Genomic DNA, 20935 nt, shown 5'->3' on the forward strand with positions numbered 1-20935 from the left:
TTCATTTAAGCTATTTAATGTATAACAGTTCTTTTGATAAACATCTTTAGAGAAACTCAACAGTTTCATAAGGCAAGGTGCAGATAAAGAATTTCCTTTGTGTTAAAGAGGAGAATTAATACAATGGGAATATATACAATTAATAAGCAAGCTAGATACCCAGTCTATTTTTCTTTGAGGATATTTTCCTGTAGGTCATTTAAATTGATTTATTTGACATGACTACATTTATAATAATCTAAAATGGTAAATCTAAGCATCCTACATCTTGTCTTTAGCTTATAAAGAATTTTCCTTTCTTGAAGCATTAAGTGACTTCTGGTCCCTTAAAATATTCAAATTTGTTGTTTTTGCAAAATTTCCATAGGCAAAGAAGAATGGAGAAAAGAAATTGTAAATGGTTCTCGGAGCTTCTTTGGGTTAAAGGGTCTAATGCCAGGAACAGCATACAAAGTTCGAGTTGGTGCTGTGGGGGACTCTGGTTTTGTGAGTTCAGAGGATGTGTTTGAGACAGGCCCAGGTGAGGCGCACACCACACCTGTTCTGGCTCCCGCTCAGAGGTGGAGGCCGCCAGGTGCTCCAGCTGGAGATGGGGGCTGGTGGAGCTGTGTTATGGGTAGGGCATGAATGTCTTTCTATGGGGCCCTGTTGGGTTGGGAGTTTTGTTTTTTGTCTTTGGTTCTTTATATCAAATGAATTATGGAATTTAGCAAATCATCTTCTAGCCACATTATTACCAAAAATCATCACAAAAATAGACTTAAATATGATTTTAACTTATGTTATGTAAAGAATTCAATTGTTCATATCACATATATAAACTTTCCCTCAGTGTTAAACTGAAATTTTTAAAGTGCTTTTGAAGATGAAAGAACTTACAAGAAAGTCACAATTCTGGCCGGGCGCAGTGGCTCACGCCTGTAATCCCAGCACTTAGGGAGGCCGAGGCAGGTGGATCACCTGAGGTCAGGAGTTTGAGACCAGCCTGGCCAACATGGTGAAACCCTGTCTCTACTAAAAATACAAAAATTAGCTGGGCATGGTGGCGGGTGCCTGTAATCCCAGCTACTCAGGAGGCTGAGGCAGGAGAATCGCTTGAACCCAGGAGGCAGACGTTGCGGTGAGCCAAGATTGCGCCATTGCACTCCAGCCTGGGCAACAGAGTAAGACTCCATCTCAAAAAAAAAAAAAAAAAAAAAGAAAAGAAAAGAAAGTCACAATTCTTTATTTCAAAATGGCCTACAACCCAGCAGAACCCTGCAGTCTGCTTAGACAACTGATAGAGATATTATTACATTTGTATGGAACAAGAACTTGTACAATTCATATGCTACATTTTTTATCACACCAAATTTTACTGCCTGTATATATTTACTTCTGTGAATATTATCAAAATATACAAGTAAAAAGTGAAGTTTCTAAAATAAAGAAAAATGTTCATGTGAAATGCAAGAACATTCGTATTTGCTCACTAGATGGAGAACAATCTCTGCTTACTTACATTTCAACAAGAGTTGTTTGTGGTACATGTTCACTCTGCGGTTCATACCCCTATATATTTTCAGTCACTGCATGCATTCTTAAAGAAATGTGCATATCCTGTAGAATACATTACACAATGTATTTTTTGTGACTTTCATTAACAAAACATTATGATTTTTAAAGTCAGGTTTTACAGTTTAGAAAAATATAAATCATAAGTGGTTTTAAAAAAGAAACCAACAATAATGTATTAAACTATATTTTAAAGATATTCGTTTGCTAAAATCATAATGTTTTAAGAAAACCACACATTTTCTGTTATTCTGTTTTTTGTATTTCATATCCATTTATGTACATAGTTCTAGGAAAACTGTGTGTTAAACTTAAAAGGGTAATATTTAATCAATTCGTAGGTAGTTTACAAGGTTTTTGTTTGTTGTTATTGATAACTTTTATTTTCAAAATGCTAAAAGCTCAAGTAGATATTATCTTCATATATAGCTGGAATGCTAATAATAGTAATAGGACTAGCATTTAGTCAGCTCTCCTATACAGCAGGAAGTGGTTTTCTCATTCAGTCCTCACAACAATCCTATGCTGTAGGCATCATTATTACTCCACTTACCCCTCAAGTCAGAGAGGTGGAGTACCTGCCAGGTCACCCAGTAGGAACGTGATAGAGCTGGGATTAGAAGCTTGTCCTTCCATCTCCAGAAGAAAGGCCCTCCCTATACCCCACTGCAAGGTCACAAAGGTCCATAGGCTAAGGAGGACAGGCTGTCTCAGAAAGGGCAGCTTCAGTCAACACTTGGTATATCCAGTCAGTGATTCTGGACCCCTGCAGGCTGCACGTGGTTACTGGTTCTGGATTATTTATGAAGAATCTACTATGTATAAAAATGACCTGTTGTTAAAATTGTTAGAAATGCTTAGGAAAGGAAAAAGTGACTTTAGCCAAAGTTAGATTCACCCTCAAAATCAAGTTGTAGCATTTTTTGTCCTTTTATAGGACAAAAGACAACTCCTTTAGAAAATTATTTTTCACTCAGCAGTGTAATGCCTACAATTCCAGCAGCAACTGCCAGATAGTTCAAGATGAGGAATCATGATAGGTGGACCTTCTTGTGAGCCTGTGATGGAGAGACAGGACAAGGTCACAACCAGTTCTTGTCACTTTTTACATATAAATGTATTAAAAAGAACAAATATTGAGTCAACTCTAGTGACCTTAGTTAACACATCACCTGTAAGAGCAAATGCTGCTAGCATTCTAGAATGTCTCAGTTTACCATTACGCGGCCTCCCTTTTCCCAGTTCACAATGCTCCATCCTTTGGGGCTGCTGGGTTAACTCCAGTGTGAAACCACCGTCTGCCACTGCTCCTGCTCCTCCTCTCCTCTCTTCCCTCTGGGTTCGCGGTGTAAGGATGTCAGTGTTTGGCATGAAAGCATATCATTGGCTAATTTTTAAACTCTGCATTCATGATCTACTTCTCTCTCTTCTTCTGAGTTCTGCTAATTTTAGGACCCTAGACTCAACTTTCATCTACAGTTGTTTCATGAATCTTCCTACCATTACACCATCTCTCCCTTTTATAGTCTGGATTTTTAAAGTATATTTCTTAATTTTTTTCCTATGGCACAAACTGAAAAACAAACGAGATAGGCGGTGTCCTGATGCTGCACTTCTTCCCCGTACTACTGGAATGACCTTTCATTACCGCCACCCCACCTCGTGTGACCGCTCATTAGCGCCACTCCCTGCCCCCGTTTGACCTCTCATTAGTGCCACCCCATCTGGTATGACCAGATCTGACCTCTCATTAACGCCATCCACCTTGTCCCCTTCCTCTTTTACCTGTGTCCCTCAATTACCCAGTCTTTCTTGTCATCACAAAGGATTTAAAACAGATTTGTTTTCCCGGGGCCTAACGGGTTTTTTGTCAGTTGTTTCCAAACTTTGGTTAAGGTCACATTTTGCTCTTCCTAAATACATCTAAGCATTTGAACAGGACATTTTCATCCATAGTGCATTCTTCATAAATAGTAGAGAACAAATAACCATTTCCCTCACCCTATCTCTCTTCTATGTTGATTCTATGGTTCTGAGGACTCAAGAGCGTTTTCCTCAGAGACCTCCTATCACAGAGCACAGATACCCATGACAGCAAGCAACGCCAGAGCAGAAGACTGTGGTAAAGCTGACCTACAGAAAACAAAGCAAATCTCATTCTATTTTCATGTTCTTTATATGTGTTTAATTTATCATTTTCTGGATTACTCAAATAATACATGAATATAATTTTATTTTTTTAAAAATTCAGATAGTGAAGATTCTCTTTTACTCTGCTACTCAGCCCTCCCTAGCCCTTCAATGGGTGATACCCTCCCATTGAAACTGACTCTAGAAGGAAAACCCCCATAGGTTTAATTCTCTCTATGTAGGGGGTGTGTGTGTGTTTGTGGTGCACGATCGTGGTTATGGCTTGGATTTGTATGTCCCAGATGATTTTAGATTGTCCTGATAGGCCTCTTTTAATCATTCTGGAATTTAAATCTTTTATTTTATGCATGGAAAGTCAATAGAAGTTTTTATTCCATTTACACAGTTTCTGTTTTATATCAATTTCTGGTGTACTTGTGTGTGTCTGAATGTGACTGTGTATGTGCACACATGCACCTATTACCATATTGTGTCTGCCTATTTTAAATAATAGGGCAGTGAAACATTTTTTCTTTTAGACATAGAGGCAGAAATTCAAAGTCAGTGTGGATGTTTGTACACCACCCATCAAACATCCATCCAGTTTTTGCATGGTTGCATAGCAGCAAACTGCCAGTCAGTAGTTCGATTTTGGCAGTCACCATCCTTGTAGAACAATATCTCTGCTGGTACCTGAGTATTTTGTTTTTCCCTTTTTAGTTGCATTTAATTAGATGAAAAATGTAAATGCTAAATCTATTATGACAGGGCTGTAAATCAGCACACTAAAAACAAGAACTAACTTTAGTCAAATGCTTAAGAGACTTAATGCCGTTTGGTTTTTTGTTCAGTTTTGAAGAAAAAGCACAGACTGGGCATTAATTGAAAGAAATATGTTGCCAAAGCAGATGTAATGATGGACTTTAATACCTTTTTGCCTGTCTCAGAATAGGAAGTGCCTATAGCATTTTATTCTTTAACTGAAGACTTTTGCAGATTTGATATCTGGATTGTTTTTAGGAATGCATTACAGCAGTATAATATAATGGCTAGTGGCATATTTTCTGGAGTCAGACACAGGTTGCTCCAACTTTTCGGCAAGTTCTTAATCTTCTCTGGGCATGGCTTTATTCCTGATGCCTACCTCAGAGACTTGTTGTAAAGATTAAATGAGATATGCCTCAGCACAGTGCCAAGCCTATGGTAAGGGTCCAAAACTGTTAGCCGTCAGTGTTTTTACCATTGTCTTCATCTTCATCATCATGACTGTGGTATGTATATGGCAAGGAGAAACTACCTAAACTGGTGCTTTACTTGTATGTGGCTATAATACAGCTCAAAACTTCACTAACTAATGAGGCATGAGGGCCTATTGGGAAAAGGCTACCAGCCTTTGACTTGTATTTCAAATAAGGTATTTTTGCTTCTCATTTTATTTATTCTACGTATGTCCATATTTTTTTTACCTTCCTCTTCACACTTGATTTTTAGCATTTCCTTTTTCTCCCTAAACTTTATATGGAGAAAAAGAGGCAATGAGATGCTATTCTTGCAACATTGGCAGAACCTGGGATATGCGTAGTCATGTTTATTTCTGCATCCAGAGATCACACACACCTAACTCAACTGTGTAAAATATATTCAGAAGAAATTCAGTCAAATTAAAAGCATGATATAAGCATGCTTATGGAGTCAAAAGAAGAAAATGTTTTATCTTGATTATGGTCAAAAGAGAGAAAATAAAGGTCTTTTAAAAAATAATTTATGCCAGTTAATTAAGCAAATCTGCATGGGCATGTCTGAATAGCCATTGATGCTGCACTTTTTCCCATAAGATTGATACTTTAAAATAATACCCAAAATGCTAATTATTCTGTGGTTTTCTTAGAAATTTTGCATATTATGACTGATGGAATAAGGGGTTTCGCATTTATTAAACAGAATAGATGAACACTGAAAGGATATGTATACACATAAGTGAGTACTTTCTTTTCAAACTAGTCACTTGGGCAAATAATGATTTCACTGACTGAGAGATATGCCAATCTTTTGAATGGATCCTTAGCAATAATAAATATTGATTCTTTGAGGGTAGATTTGGTTTTTCAGAAATTTCCACTCAGTACCAACTCTTGTGAATGAGATGAATAACAAATCTAAGTAATATTTTGGGTGCAAATTGAGCTGTTACATAAAACAATACAGCTGTTTTTCTGATCTGGAAAGGTTTCTTGTGTGGACCGTTTTTTTTTTTTAAACAGATTTCTAAAAAATATCGAAAATGACAACAGCCTTGCAAGGACAGTGTAGCCTCTAAAAGCAGTTTCTTTGAAGAGAAAATACTCAATTAGATGTATACATTCTATTCTGTTTAAAACTCAGTTTTATATTTTGCTCATTGTACTTAATGTAAAATGTATCCTGTTAACAGTGAATAATTGGTTTGGGAATTTGTTTTTATTGAGAATATATAGTGAAAATAACTGTGAACACAATGTTCACCAGGGGTTGTTAGCATTTAATGTTATCATTATTCAGATTTCTCTATTTGATTTTTTTAATGAATGAAGATTTTTCAAAGTTAAGTATTTATATAATTTCTGATTAATAATTGACAGATCCTAATTTGGGGCCACATGCAAAATATATGAAAGCTCACATAATGTGGCAATTTTTTACTCTGAGAGACTGCAGCAGTTCCCATCTCCCCTTAACCTATTGCCACCAACACCGTTGATTTATTTTCCAGCAATGGCAAGCCGGCAGGTGGATATTGCAACTCAGGGCTGGTTCATTGGTCTAATGTGTGCTGTCGCCCTCCTTATCTTAATTTTGCTGATCGTTTGCTTCATCAGAAGAAACAAGGGTGGTAAATATCCAGGTAAGAAAGAAAGATTAAAATTGCTTTATAATGCTACATAATAATCCATTAAACTAAAAAGAAATAATGGGGGTAATCATGTAGATTGTAATATTATGTCTTCCCAGAGCCATGAGTTTGGAGTTTCTCTTCAAATGACTTTTGATCCCTTTTTATATAATGGCAACCTAAACATTGTCAACGATCATAAGGCATTTGGAGGATTAAATCAATCTGTTCTCTGAAAACAGTAGTGAGTCTACTTTCTTAGACTCCACATAAGTTATGGATGCTGAAGTAACACCTAAAACCAACTGGCAAGGGGAGAGTTGCAGGGAAGGTGCATGGAGTTTTTCAGAGGAAGTAATGCATGAACTAAGTCTTCATATTGTGATGTGTGACATTGCTTTCCCTATGATGTAATGGTTTATTCAATTTAGCGGACCCATTAAATTTATATTTCCTTTACCTGACCATTTTCCCTTCAGTGACAAGAAAAAAAAATCTGTGAAAGAATAGGCTTACAAAAACAATTTGCAACCATTAATATAGTTAATAAATAGATTGGTAAAATAGGGGGAAATCTTAGAAACTTAAAAATTATTTATTTATCGGGTGAGACTAGTCAACTTTATGTGTTAATAAATGTACATTCTATTGGGTTGCCTCAAAAATAAAACACCAACATATATGTGTGGCCACAATATATATAGTTGTACAACATCTACTTGTGTATAGAATTATTTTTCACTGCTGTATATCTCAAAGAATGCTCTCATGGACTTTGAATAAGAAAGAACAGGATCAACAGAAAATCATATCATTTTGACATTTTAGTTAAAGAAAAGGAAGATGCCCATGCTGACCCTGAAATCCAGCCTATGAAGGAAGATGATGGGACATTTGGAGAATACAGGTGAGCCCCTGCTTCTCTGCTCTTCATCTTCTCTGCCCACACGAACACAGTCTCGAGAATAGAACTCGGCCAGAACATGCTCTGCCTGGCATCTCATATTTTCCTCAAATAAAAGTTTAAGGATACTTCCATGTCTCGATGTTTACATGTCCCTCATGGTCAAACATTTTCATTTTTCATTAAAAAACTAAATTTTGATTTTAGTCATAATTTTGGAGGTGGAATGTCTCCCACTTTGTCATATTTTCCATGGGCCCATGCTGTATTGATCAATCTAATCTAGCAAAGCCAGTGTGCTACTATGAGCATTAAAACAACAAAAAAGACCCCCCAATGCCTGCATTGTAAAGAAAACTATACTTGTCATCTTCTAAACATGCTGTAATAAAACCAGTGTGAACAGACTTTTTCATCTAGAATTTGAAGCTAGTTTTCCTAAACAATACCCATACCCTTGCCCTTTAATCATGAAATGGTGACTAGATTGTTTTAGAAGCTGTTAACTATTAAGAAATATCATAGCTCTCTAGGCAATGTGTTACTCACGGAACTTTGATAATACATTCTTGGCTTGACTCCATCATTAAGGGAAAATGTTAATATAACCTATGCGCTAAATTTTTAAAAAATCTTCTCTTTAAACAAAGATAAATCTTTTCAAGAGAAGGAAAATATTATTTTAGATTTGTTTAAAAACAGAAACAAAATATGTATTTATTTAAATAAAATGTGAGGATTCTGTTATTCTAAAAGTATACCTTTTTAAAATACCTTCTTTACCTTGCTTTTCTTTTTAGAAGCCTCTTGCTTATATAAAATACCTTTTAAATATGCATTAGGCCCACTTTGAGACATTGTTTGCAAGATGAAGAGGCTTTTAGGCGAAATAAAATATTTCACTATTGTGATTACCAGGCAGCATTTGTAGAGAAGATATTTATGTTACTTTTTACCTGTCTCTAGAGCTCATTTTTGGTTTTTCCATGTCACTATCATGTCAATATCATAGAATTTCATGTGACATAATGCTAAGGATGAAAAATATAGAACTGATTGAGAAAAAGACATATATTTTCAATAAAATCACTTTCATATCAGTTTCCATGCAGATACCTGTGTTTTTCCTTTATTATCTCAGCCCCTAAGTTTTTATATTCTGATCTCTTAAAGAGAGATAACTATGATTTCAAAAGGTTCTCAGAATTTCTGTATCTCGTGGTACAGAAAAATGAGTAGTGAGGGTTGTCTTGATATCAGAAGTTGGTTCTGGAGCTGAAGGTGCATGAAAACCTCATGCAGCATCCACACCCAGTTCACCCAAGAGGGTTTTGTAACACATTAGAGCAGCCTGCAGAAGCCCATAGCCTAGGGCATCTGGATGAGTAGAACTTCGCTGAAATAATTCACCTTTCTACATGTTTCTCCTGTAAAGCAGGTAAGCTGGCAGTTACTAAATAACTTCTTATTTGTAAGAGTTCTTGTGGCTCTAATTATCAACAGGATATGCATACCACTCCCTTATTTATTGTGATGAAGCAAAATCTTTAATGTGGCCTGAAAAAAAAAATATGTATTTGCATGAGTTGGAAATAAACTATTGTCTTTCATACATTCTCCACATGGTGATGGGCTCCTATTCGACATTATCATGCCTCAGTGAATCTGGCAATGTACTGCCCACCATGTGGGTCTCAAACATCACCTTGCTCTTATGGCGATGTGAAACCATGATCTGAGGTCATGTGACTTTCCCAGATAATTGCTGCCTACTCCATTAAAACTTGACTAAAATCAAGGTTAATATTTGGGTGATGGTATACCAGAAGCCCAAACCCCACCGCTCTACAATGTATCCATGTAACAAACTTGCACATGTACCCCCTGGATCTATTTTAAAAACAAACAAACAAAAAAAAAACGGAGTTTGAGTTTTATGAACTAGCTTGGAATTAAAAGACTGTTAGTTTTACTTTCAACTCAGCCGTTGCCTGTGATTCATAGTTCTATAATTTCTGTTTTCTTCTACGAGCCATCTACTAACAACTTTAATAGAATTTTGTGTCTGGAGCAGTACATGGCAAGTATTTGGTTACTGGTCTCATAATCACTGTGTTTACGTCTATTTGGTCATATTTCTTTGTCTTAGTGTTAATTTATATGTGCTATGTTGGTAAAGTGTTTTCAAATAGCTGTCTTTAGCTTAGGCCTTAGTTTCTCAGGAAAGAAAGACTTTTCATTTGGGCTTATTGAGTGCAAACCCAATTGACACAAAGACAAAAACACCTGCACACTTGTCATAAATGTAATGATAAATTTGGGAGGTGCCAAGGGAATTCAGGTTCTGATGGGTGTCTTCAACTTGAAACTTAACTCAATGATATAATTTTTTCAATGAAACTAAAAGTTCTTAAGGACAATCCCACAAGCAAAATCATTTCCCCAAAATTCCAACCACGTTTTTTACTTTGGTTTACAAAGATAGGGCTTTGTCCTTTGATTTCCTGACACTACCTCAGAATGTTTTCCCTTTGGTTTATTTTCTATTTAAAGAAATCCAAACATGTTTATTATCTTAGAGGCTGTGATTAATGAAAACAGTTCCAACTGTTTATTAACAGAATCTTTTATTTTTAATAATACATTTAAGTGTCATGCACTTCCTGAAATCACCAGGGTCCTGTCTCTGCTTTGCACCTTCTGGAAGCTTTGAGCTCTGTATTATTTATTGATTCTTACTCTCTTTTATTTCAAAAATAAATTATTGTGCTGACCAGACACATACAAAATTAGGACTATTGCCTAAGTGTAAATTAATTCCATTTCTGATTTGCTTATTCACCAGTCTGAGGATGAAACCATTTCTACATGGCTGGCTCTGAGCCAGATGATATTTCATAGTGCAAAGAGGGATAGAACCTCACTGGTGGCCAAATGTGCTTATATGCTATAACCCTGTGCCCTTACTCTGACACCCACCCCCAAGCAGTTACCCTCTGTTGGAAGCCTGCAGCTTTCTTTGTTTGTTTCTTTAATTATACAGACAGTAGGATCTGCATCCTTACTAGCATATAGAAAAATCAGAGAAACAATGCAACCAACAGTGTAAGTATTGTTTTATTCTTTAGATCCATTTTCCTTAAAACCAGAATAAACCTAGGTCATAAGCCATATGCCCATATTACTTGAACTCATAACTTACTACGTAATTGGTGGCTCTCACCACATAAATCTTGTCATTCATGTGAACATGGGCTTTTGGCAAGCATGCTAACCCATGCTCATAAGGCTTGAATGATGCCAAGATGTGTTGCATTCGTTATATACATTAGAGTTATTTTGCTTACAAATATGAACTGGCTTGTAAGTAGAATAATAATGAACTTTTAGAGAGTGGGTAGGAAAGAGTATTTGGGTCATGAATGTCACTTGAGCTGCGATGTGGTTTGGCCATGGGAGGGTGGTAACAACAGGAAAATCTGACAGAATTATCACAGATTCACCTGCTGTTGCCGAATTTTACTCAGTGGGATTTAACAGATGTGCACACTTCTGAACAAAGTACTGTTGAAAAACAATATGAACTCCCTAAAAAGTTATTCTTAGGGAAAAAGAAAGGAAAGGATATATTCCAATGCTTTGTCTGCCATCACAAAACTAAGAGGGAATGAAATGTTTTATGTTAGAATTTTTTTAAAAAGTTCTAAAATGCCCACTGTCTCCTCTATTATTTTACAGTGAACTCATTCTGCCAGTATTTATTGAGTGCCTACTATATGCCAGGACTTGGGAATATTCAAACCAATAGAATTTGGTCCCACTCAGGGAGTTTATAGCCTAGTGATGGATGCAGGGAAGTAAAAGAACAATGACCAGAGTGTGAAAAGTGCTATGAAAGAGATGTAACTAAGGTACCAAGGGAAGAGGAGCAGGAAGGTAAAGCCAGGTGGGCAGCATAGAAGGAGGGTGGTACAGGGAGTCTTCTAGGGGAAGTCATGCAGTTTTAGCATTGTGATAGGAACATTTCTTTCCACTGCACAATGATCTTGATTCATGAATCTAAGTCTCAAGAATATACTTCATATTGTATCAATACTTGTATACTGGATACTTTATATATATATGTCTTATTTTGAAATCCATTCAACATTTGACATCCAAAACTAATAATTGTCTGATTCCTTAAACATTCTCATTAAAATGTGAATGAATTTTTACTTGTTTTGTAAAGCTTTGAATAATACTGCTGCCTACTCCATTAAAACTTGATTAAAATCAAGGTCTGCTAAATATATATATATATATATATAAACTTTTAAATCATCTTCTATGACTTCTTGATTCATCTCATTTGGGAAACTCTCCTTTCATATTTAAACTTGACATGGCAACTTCACTGAATACGATGTCAAAAGCAGTTTATTTACTATTTCATTACAAAATTCATCTTGGAATTGAAAAAGGCAAGCCCTAATACAGTGCTTCACGCAGAGTCGTAACCACTCATTACACCTGGAAAGTTCTGCATGTGTGTTGCATAAGGTATTTCTTAGGGGGAAAAAAAAAATCTCTCTGAAGTAGGGACCTGGAGTGGAGAGAAGAGATGTGATGGGAGATGGACATGTATGCTTGTTGAACACAAACCATGTGGCAGCACTGTGCGTATGACACACAGTGATTTTTTCTCACTTAACCAGGTTCTAATTATTGAAGTATTATATTATATCACACCACTTATTAAAGACTGGTCTTCAAAAGATCTCACTGCCCTTGAATGGCTTTTCCTGGAAAGACTCTGTTGGAGGAGGGAGCATCCCACTTCCTTCTCTTCTTTCAAGCACAGCCTGTGTTGCTGTTGATTCTCTCCTCTGCCACAGCCGTTAAACTGGAGTGAACGGATGTTTCGGGGGAGCCCCTTCTTGGCTGGTCATTAATTATAACTGATATGATTTTGTATGTAAAAACCCAAATGAATCAACAAGCAAATATTATAATAACAGAGTTCACTAATGTTGCTCGACACAAAATTAACATAAAAGTCTTATATTTCTATGTACCAGCAAGCAATTGGAAAATAAGACTTTAAAACTTATCTAGTTATGAGAGCATAAAAATATGATGTAGGAATAAAACTAACAAAAAGGTCTTCCCCCAGTTTCAAGATCCTGTATTCCATTCCATTGGTCAATCTGCCTATCTCTCCCCCAAGACCATACTGTCTTAATAATATAGGTTTTAATAAGTCTCCATATCTGCTAGGTCTAGTTCTCTAACTTCAGTTGTCTTCTTCAAGAGCCTTTTTAATATTCTTAGCCCTTTTCATTTATTTGTACATCATAGAATCAGCCTGCCAAGATGCACATAAAAACCTGCTGAGCTTTTACTGGAAATAAATTGCAACTAAAGGGCAATATGTGGAAGGTTAACATATTTACGATATTTGAGTCTTCCATCCATGGATGTAGAACATTCCTCTACTCATTCAGATCTTCTTTAATAACTCTGAATAAAAGTTTTATTTTCTTCGGAGGTCTTACACATATTTTTGTTGGATTTGTCTTTATATACTTCATATTTATGGTCTCATAAATGGAATAATATTTAAAATTTTATTTCCTAATTGTTTGCAAGAGCGTAAGTAGAATTGACTTTTATGCCAATCTTGTATCAAGCAACATTATGAAAAATCTCTTTATATTCTTACATTTACCTGTAGATTCGTCTGGATTTTTTATATACACAATCATATCAGTTATGAATAATGATAGCTTCCTTTCATCTATTTCTTTTTCTTATAAAGTTGCTTAGGATTTTTAATGCAGTTTTTATTAGAAGTGGTTTATTCTAATTTATTCTAATTCTAATAATTCTAATTTATTAGAAGTGGCCATCATTATTATTTCTGATTTCAAACAAAGTTTTCGGTTCATCATTAAGGATGATGTTTACTTTAGGTTTCTTCTTGCTACCCTTAATCAGGTTAATGAAGATGCATTCTATTCCTAATGTTAGGAGTAAAAATACATTCTATTCCTAATGTTTTTATCATGAATGGGTGTTGAATTTTTTCATATATCTCTTTCTAAATTTACTAAGATTATCACATTTTTATTTTCTTCTGCTAAAATGATGAATTATATGAATTGATGTTTTAATGCTAAAATAAAGCTGCATTCCTGGAATAAACCCAACCTGGATATAAAATATTGTCTTTTTCGTAGATTGCTAAATTTGGTTTGGTCATGGTTTGTTTGGGGTTTTTTCATCTATGTTCATGAATGAGATTAGCCTGTAGTTTGACTTTCTTGAAGTGTTCTTATTGGTTTTAGATATCAATGTTATACTAGCCTCATAAAATGATTAAAGGGGTGGTTCTCAGGACATATTCAAACTTTAATATGCCCAAAATGGAACCATTGATTTTCCCCTCCCAACATGCTCCACTCCATAGTAACAGTACTTCCAAGCTTCCTGTTGCTCAAACCAAAAATCTTTTTCTCTGTTATTCCATATCTAACCCATCAGAAAATCCTGTTGGCTCTACCTTCAAAATATGTTCATAATCTGAGCATCTTATATCACCTCCAGTGTTCTACTCTGGTCCAAGTCACAGTCATCTCACTCCTGGATTATTGTAACATTCTCCCCTGACTCTTTAGAGCAGAGGTTGGTCAACTAAATATCTTAGACTTTACAGGCCACGTGGTCTCTGCTGCAACTCTGCAATTCTGCTATTGTAGCGCAAAAGCAGCCGTAGACATTATGTGATAAATAGGCATGGCCTAATTTTACTATAGTTTACCAACCCCAGCCCTCTAAGGTAGGCTATTCTCAACACTGATGGCAGAGTAGTGCTTTTAAAATATAAGTCAGAGCATGTCACTTATTATTTGAAAACCCTCCCAGGGCTTCCTATCTCACTCAGAGTTAAAGGCAGCATCCTTACAATGTCCCACAGGCCCTGATTTAGCCCTGCCACTCCCCTTACTTAACTCCTACTCTCCTACTCTGTCTCTCTCTCTCTCTCTCCAGCCACGCCAAGCTCCTTAGTGTTCCTAGAACATGCCAGTCTTGCCCTCACCTCAAGACATATATACTGCTTGTTACTCCTGCATGAACTGCTCTCCCTCCAACTGTCCACCTTGCTAACTCACCTCTTTTAAAGTTGTTGACCAGATATCACTGCTTGACGAGACCTTCCTGGACATCTTATTTAATGCCAACTCTCCGTCCCTTCTCCAACACCTTCTGTAGTCTTTACTCAGCTCTGTAATTTGCATAGTGATAATCATCTTCTGACATAATATATGCATAATTTTTTATTATATTGATTGTTAATTGTATTTTCTTCCACTAGAAATAAAGCCAGTGAGGTGAGGGTTTTAATCTATTTTGTTTGCTGCTATATTCCCAGTGCTGAGAACAATCTGTCTTAGAGTAGGCACTCAGTAAACATTTATTGGATGAAGGGATGGGTGGATAGACGGCTAGACCAAAGAAATGCCACAGATGACAAATTTCCAGTAGTGTATTCCTTGGGACGCTAGTATTACAAGGCAGAATAAGACTAGTCATTGGAATTCAGGTGACAAAATTCTGCCTATTTTGAACTCTTCAGCTGAATTAACTGTCACACTGAAACATTAACTATATTTCACAGGAAGTATTTAATAATTAAACCCCAGAGATGTTGTGTAGGCTGTTTTCATAACAGGTTAGACACTCAATGCTATGTCCTCTGAAGTGCCCCCAAACACAGGCCACCCCAAGACGACTCCTCTCCAGTTGTTTATTAGCAGTGATGATCATATAGTTTATTCAGTGTGCAACAAGAAATCGTTTATTACTGAAACAGGTTGTTTTCAGTGGCATATGCCAGTGTCATATTATGCTAGCATTATTTCCCAGACTTGAGATTTTCTCCTTGGAGAAAAATTGAAAAATTTTCCCTAGTAAAAGTTATTGACAAAAGAGCCAGGATACTTGTGCATCTTGAAATATTTGTATCTTGGCTAGAAAAAGAAAAGTCACTGTCTGAAACAGAGGGAGCAGTAAAGTCTTAGCACAAATTGCTAGATTAAATACTGCAGCCCGTGATACCTTTTGTATATTAAGGCTTTTTCATTTTTATTAATACTGTATATGTTTCCTATTTTGCCTTGCATTTTTGTTCTTCGAAAAGAAAACAAAATGTTGGATCCTGTCATTGCCTTTTTCTATTTTTTTCACAAATGTTACCTATTTAAAAATAGGTCAATATGCATAACTAGTTATTTGACCATAAGGGTAAACATTCAAAAACATAATGATTACTCTTCAACTTCCAGAAATTGTGCTTAGGGGTTCAACAGAGAAATAAGCAAAAAATTGTAATAATGGAATCTTGTAAAGTCCTATTAAAGTACACTCCTCAGATTCCCATCCAGCATGGTTAGGCTGCATAACACACATGGAATAAGGGAGCTGGGGGGTTAACATGAGTGTAGGAAGCATTTGCTATTACATGTTTGGAATCACTCACATTCTTTAGAATATATTGGCATGCCATTCATAGTACAAATGTAGTGCTTTTAAGTTAAAGTGCGTCTCTTTCCAGATTAATAAATCTTTACTCATTAACTAAAATATTTACCAAAAAGACAAAAACAAAAAAACAAAAAACACCTGTGTACTATCAGTATAAGGATTTTGCTTTTCTTCTTAGGCTATTTTCATTTGTTTCTTCTGCATCCTTTTAATGGGATTTGTAGGTCTCTTGAAAGGTAAGGTTGAAGTTTACAGTCTGGCCTGCATTGATAACAAAATTATTTGAAATGCAGGATTTTGCTTCTCCTTCTGGCTCAGAAAAAAAAAAATCCATATTTCACACCTAACCAAAATCATGCTCCATTCACAACCAAGGAATCAGAGATATTGTGCAGTTTAACATACTAACTTCTTTACTTGCCATAAGCTTTTGCCTTTTTGAATTCAAAATAATGATGATTTTTCTCCTTTTCTTAATTCTTTCTTATTTAATGCTTGTGATTATTTTTGGATTGCTTTCAACTCAGGAATCAGAATTTGTCATTGAAATTAACATACACAATTGAGAGCCATCCACTCTACTGAAGACTTCATGATTCAACCATTTCTGCTCCTGATTTCCATTCCAACTCATCCTCGTTATTGGAGTCAACCTGACAATTAGATTTGGCCAGACAAACCCAGGACTCCAAATGCTTTCTCATAATTTGCATGCATGGTCTTTAAAAACAAAAAATGTTACCTAAATGCCAATCTCAACAAAAATGTTTTCTCTTTCTTCCAGTGACGCAGAAGACCACAAGCCTTTGAAAAAAGGAAGTCGAACTCCTTCAGACAGGACTGTGAAAAAAGAAGACAGTGACGACAGCCTAGTTGACTATGGAGAAGGGGTTAATGGCCAGTTCAATGAGGATGGCTCCTTTATTGGACAATACAGTGGTAAGAAAGAGAAAGAGCCGGCTGAAGGAAACGAAAGCTCAGAGGCACCTTCTCCTGTCAACGCCATGAATTCCTTTGTTTAATTTTTAAGCTCTTTGCCAATATTCCATTTCTCTAGAATGTTTATCCTAAGCACTTGTTTGTCAGCCCTCTCATACTATGAACATATGGGTAGAGAGTATATTTTCTGCTGTATGTTAATATTATGAGAATAGTTAGAGCAAAAACATAACTCAGTCAAATGATATGTTAATGTGAACTGGAATGCAAAGTGCATACTTTTTCGTTCAAAATGGGTATTCTTGATTTCCTCAGAACTAGTACAAAAATAATGTGACATCACCAACAGATCCTGTTATTTCCTCTTCAGGATACAGTTCAATATGATGCATGAAAAATGCTCCACATTTAAAAGACATACCCGTGTATGTTATGAAAACATGGTTTGATACTTTGTTTATACTATCCTCAGCAGAACCCCTATATATGAATTCCGTTTTCATTGTCAAGAGTGTTACTGTAGTATTCTCTAGAACTTCAATGTCTTTGTGGACATTGTTGTGAAATTGGTGACTCTATGTATAGCTGTCGTTAGTCTTTTTGGGAGACTGTTAGGAACAGTATGTACAGTATATACTTGCTAAATGAGTTCATTATGACAGTCCCATTGCTGATGCTTACCGAGAACTGTTACCTACTCTTGGCTCCTGTTACTCCGTAGGCTTCTTAATCTTCCAGGCATTACAGCAGCACAGTGTTCTTTTTACATCATTTCTATGTTGGGTTGTTTTTAGGCATAAACAAGGTGTATTGCAATGCATTTCGGCATGTGTGCCATACTGAAAGAATCAAAAACAAATCATTCAAATTAAATTTCAAACATTATTCCAGAGAACACAGGGCAAGACACATACAGTGCCTTCAGACATTAAGCATTCCATAACATACTGCATTCTGTATCAGCTGGTCCAGTCCATTCTGAGTCCTAGATTACTGTCATTGTCTAAAAGTAACTTTTAAAAAGCAGAGTTCGTGAAAACTGCAATGCTGGGAAAAGAAGAAAACATGAAAATAAAAGTAAGAAGACAGTTTATTTGAAATAGCATTTCCTCATAAGCATAAAAAAAGCTTTGTCACCAACTGAAGCACATGATGATTTTGTGGTCCTCTATGATTTCTGTTACATTCAGTAAGAAAGATGTCAACATGCTAGAAAATTAATTTTAAAAACTAAGTTATTCCAACACTGAAAGCATACAACAGCATGCCAACAGTAATATATTATTCTCCAAGACTTTACCTATGTGCGTGTTGAAAACTCTGCAGCATTAAACAACGTGTATGCAAATTGCTATGGACACATTTCAGAATCTAAGAAATCTGACAAGTGCTTAAAAGGCCAACGGTCCAAGGGATTACATCTGCAGTTTAAAAAGTAAATATATATTCTATCATATTCATAAACAATATCAAATGGGTTACCTCCAAATATGAAAATCTATAACAACCTATGGTTGAAGGAATGCTCAGTTTCATTTGCCAATAAATTGGTTTCTCATAACTTGCATCAAGTTTAATTTTAAGTAAAGCTTTTTATATGTAGATATTTTGTTGAATTTGTAAATACACTTAAAGTGTAGATGCTATATGCTTATAGGTGTTACATACAAATAAACATGCAATGTTTATGTTGTACTGTATAAGAAGTAAGCTAATTAATGCAGTGAATGGGATTGGAAAGCATCTACTTAAATATGTACTGGGTTCCCCCTCCCCCTGCCTTTTTTGCTGTGAAACTGAAATAGTGAACTTTTCTACATATTGACAGCAGATTTCTCGATGAAATCTTCAGAGCTTTGCCTATGGGGCACAGTAGGCCTAGTAACCTGGCGTCTTTGATATATGTAGGTAAAGCATAATTTAAAGTAATCCCAGGTAAAGATGGCCCTAAATACTTTCATGTCTCTATATTCACTTTTCACAGATCCACCTGTCTATTGAAAATACAAAAAGACAAAACAGGTTTGCCTTGGCATCAGAGAGCACAGAGGTTAAAAGTTACTTTAAATTTGCCAATATTTTGGGAGAACAATAAAAACACAGTTTTTCCTCTTCCATACTGGTAGATGCGAAATTTATCTGTGCATGAAAGGGTCACTTCTGTATCACACCTGTAATAGTGCAACAGGTTTTGTATTAAAAATTAAATGTGGTTTTAAAAGTTCCTCTCTCTTTTGTAATGTATGTTCCCAATTGAGTGTGAATGTCCAAGTAATGGTGTATGTAATGGTACAGGCAAATGTGACTGCATTTCCCTCAAAAAAGTAACGATTAAACAATCTTGATCTCTTTGTGATTTTTAACTTTTTCAAACATATATTGCCTAATGTTTTAAAATGGTGAAAAATTTTATTTTTACTTTAAAATGGCTGTTCTATGCCGAGAAAATGAAAACTAAATACAAACAGATCTAATAAAACAGGACATACCAAAAACATTCGAATGAGAAACAGGACTAGATATTCCTAGCCTTTTGAGAAAGGTTCAAGAATCAGGCGCTGCCTCCTTTCCCAAAGCCTGGTTCCTGGTGCCTGCCTGGCCCGGCCCCTCTCTTCTGCTTGCCTGGACTGTGCCCTCCTGAATCACAGGCGACTTGGATTTCTTAACTCTCCTGTCTGAAGGAGGACACTACAGGTGTCGAATATATGTCAACCTCTCCCTTCTCTCCACCCTCATTCTTCTAATCTTCTCAAACCCCACTGCAAACAGCCAAGCCCCAGCATGTTTGCATGTTCCACCACCTGCCCATTATTCTCCAGCCCCCTGGTCCCAGCCCCACACCTACAAGACCTCCTGTTGGCTCAGAGCTGCCCTCCTCCCGGTGATTTGGATCACATGTTATATAAGTGAACCTTAAAGTGCTATGCCAAGCTTGGTGTTTCCACCTGGAGGGCATGTCTGTCACTCACTTCAGAACAGCATGTCAGGGCCTCTCCTCCCCTCTACAATGTGGGCCACATTCACAATCCATAGCCTTGTCTTCCTCATCAGTCCTGGGGCTCTTAGCAAAAAGGGGCTGGAGAAATGCAATCTTGACCCCAAAAAGCAATGGTCCATTGATGGTATGAACTTTCTTGTTCAGATGGCTTACAACAGGCCAGGTTTACCTATAATGGCTGATTTGTTTTGTTTTGAGACAGAGTCTCGCTCTATCACCCAGCCTAGAGAGCAGAGGTACTCACTGCAGCCTCTGCCTCCTGGGTTAGTTCAAGTGATTCTCATGCCTCAGCCTCCCAAGTAGCTGGGATTACAGGTGTGCACCACCACGTCCGGCTAATTTTTGTATTTTTAGTAGAGACAGGGGTTTTGCCATGTTGGCCAGGCTGGTCTCAAGCTCTTGACCTAAAGTGACCTACCCACCTCGGTGGGTGGTCCGAGTGACTCGGTGGGCCGAGTGACCTACTCGGCCTCCCAAAGTGCTGGAATTACAGGCATGAGCCACCGCGCCTGGCCCTAATGAACGATTTTGGAAAAGGCTTATGGAGGCAAGGGAAAAGAATATGAAGAATTCTCACCCAAATTAAGCAAATCCCTCCTGCTCAGGAGGTTTTCCTACAGATTACCACCAGAGGGCTCCCCTGCTCTATGCAGTGCAAGAGAAACCTACTTGCAGGAAAAAGTGGCCTCTGGACACAGTGCAAACCAGCTTTAATAATCAGCTTGTGATCTGATCATGCAAAAAAATGATTGCCTGCTGCAACAGGGGAAAATGGGATTTGCAGCTTTCTCTGATGAGTCCACAGCTTCCAGGGAGCAAGCATGTGTCCCTGTGAGCCTTGTTAAGCTTCCTCTTAATGATTGTGGCTGGGGAGTTTCGGCAGGGGGAGAGGAAGGAGGAGCATGCCTCCTGGGTCCTACTAAGCATCCCTACCACTGCTGCAAGTTGGTAGGGATGAGGAGAGCATGTCCTTAAAATGGCATCTCCCTCTTCTCCAGAGTATGCTATTTTATCT

General features: G+C 36.8%; 1 protein-coding gene across 44 annotated transcripts in view; it reads left to right on the top strand.

Moving 5' to 3' along the window:
• NRCAM (neuronal cell adhesion molecule) overlaps positions 1 to 19271 on the top strand; it is a 307399-nt gene extending 288128 nt beyond the window's left edge. For 21 of the 44 annotated variants that reach the window (XM_050785174.1, XM_050785186.1, XM_050785177.1 and 18 more), the window contains 3 exons: positions 6434 to 6565; positions 7382 to 7460; positions 16768 to 19271. In XM_050785174.1, coding sequence (XP_050641131.1) covers positions 6434 to 6565; positions 7382 to 7460; positions 16768 to 17005 — 449 coding nt within the window. In that variant the 3' untranslated portion in view covers positions 17006 to 19271. Of the gene's footprint in view, positions 1 to 367; positions 521 to 6433; positions 6566 to 7381; positions 7461 to 10500; positions 11563 to 16767 lie in introns of those variants that run through there. The other 23 variants (XM_050785151.1, XM_050785161.1, XM_050785164.1 and 20 more) reach the window with 3 other exon arrangements.
• Positions 19272 to 20935: the final 1664 nt, after the last annotated feature.

This window comes from Macaca thibetana, chromosome 3 (assembly GCF_024542745.1).
Source record: "Macaca thibetana thibetana isolate TM-01 chromosome 3, ASM2454274v1, whole genome shotgun sequence".
Lineage (NCBI taxonomy): Eukaryota > Metazoa > Chordata > Mammalia > Primates > Cercopithecidae > Macaca > Macaca thibetana.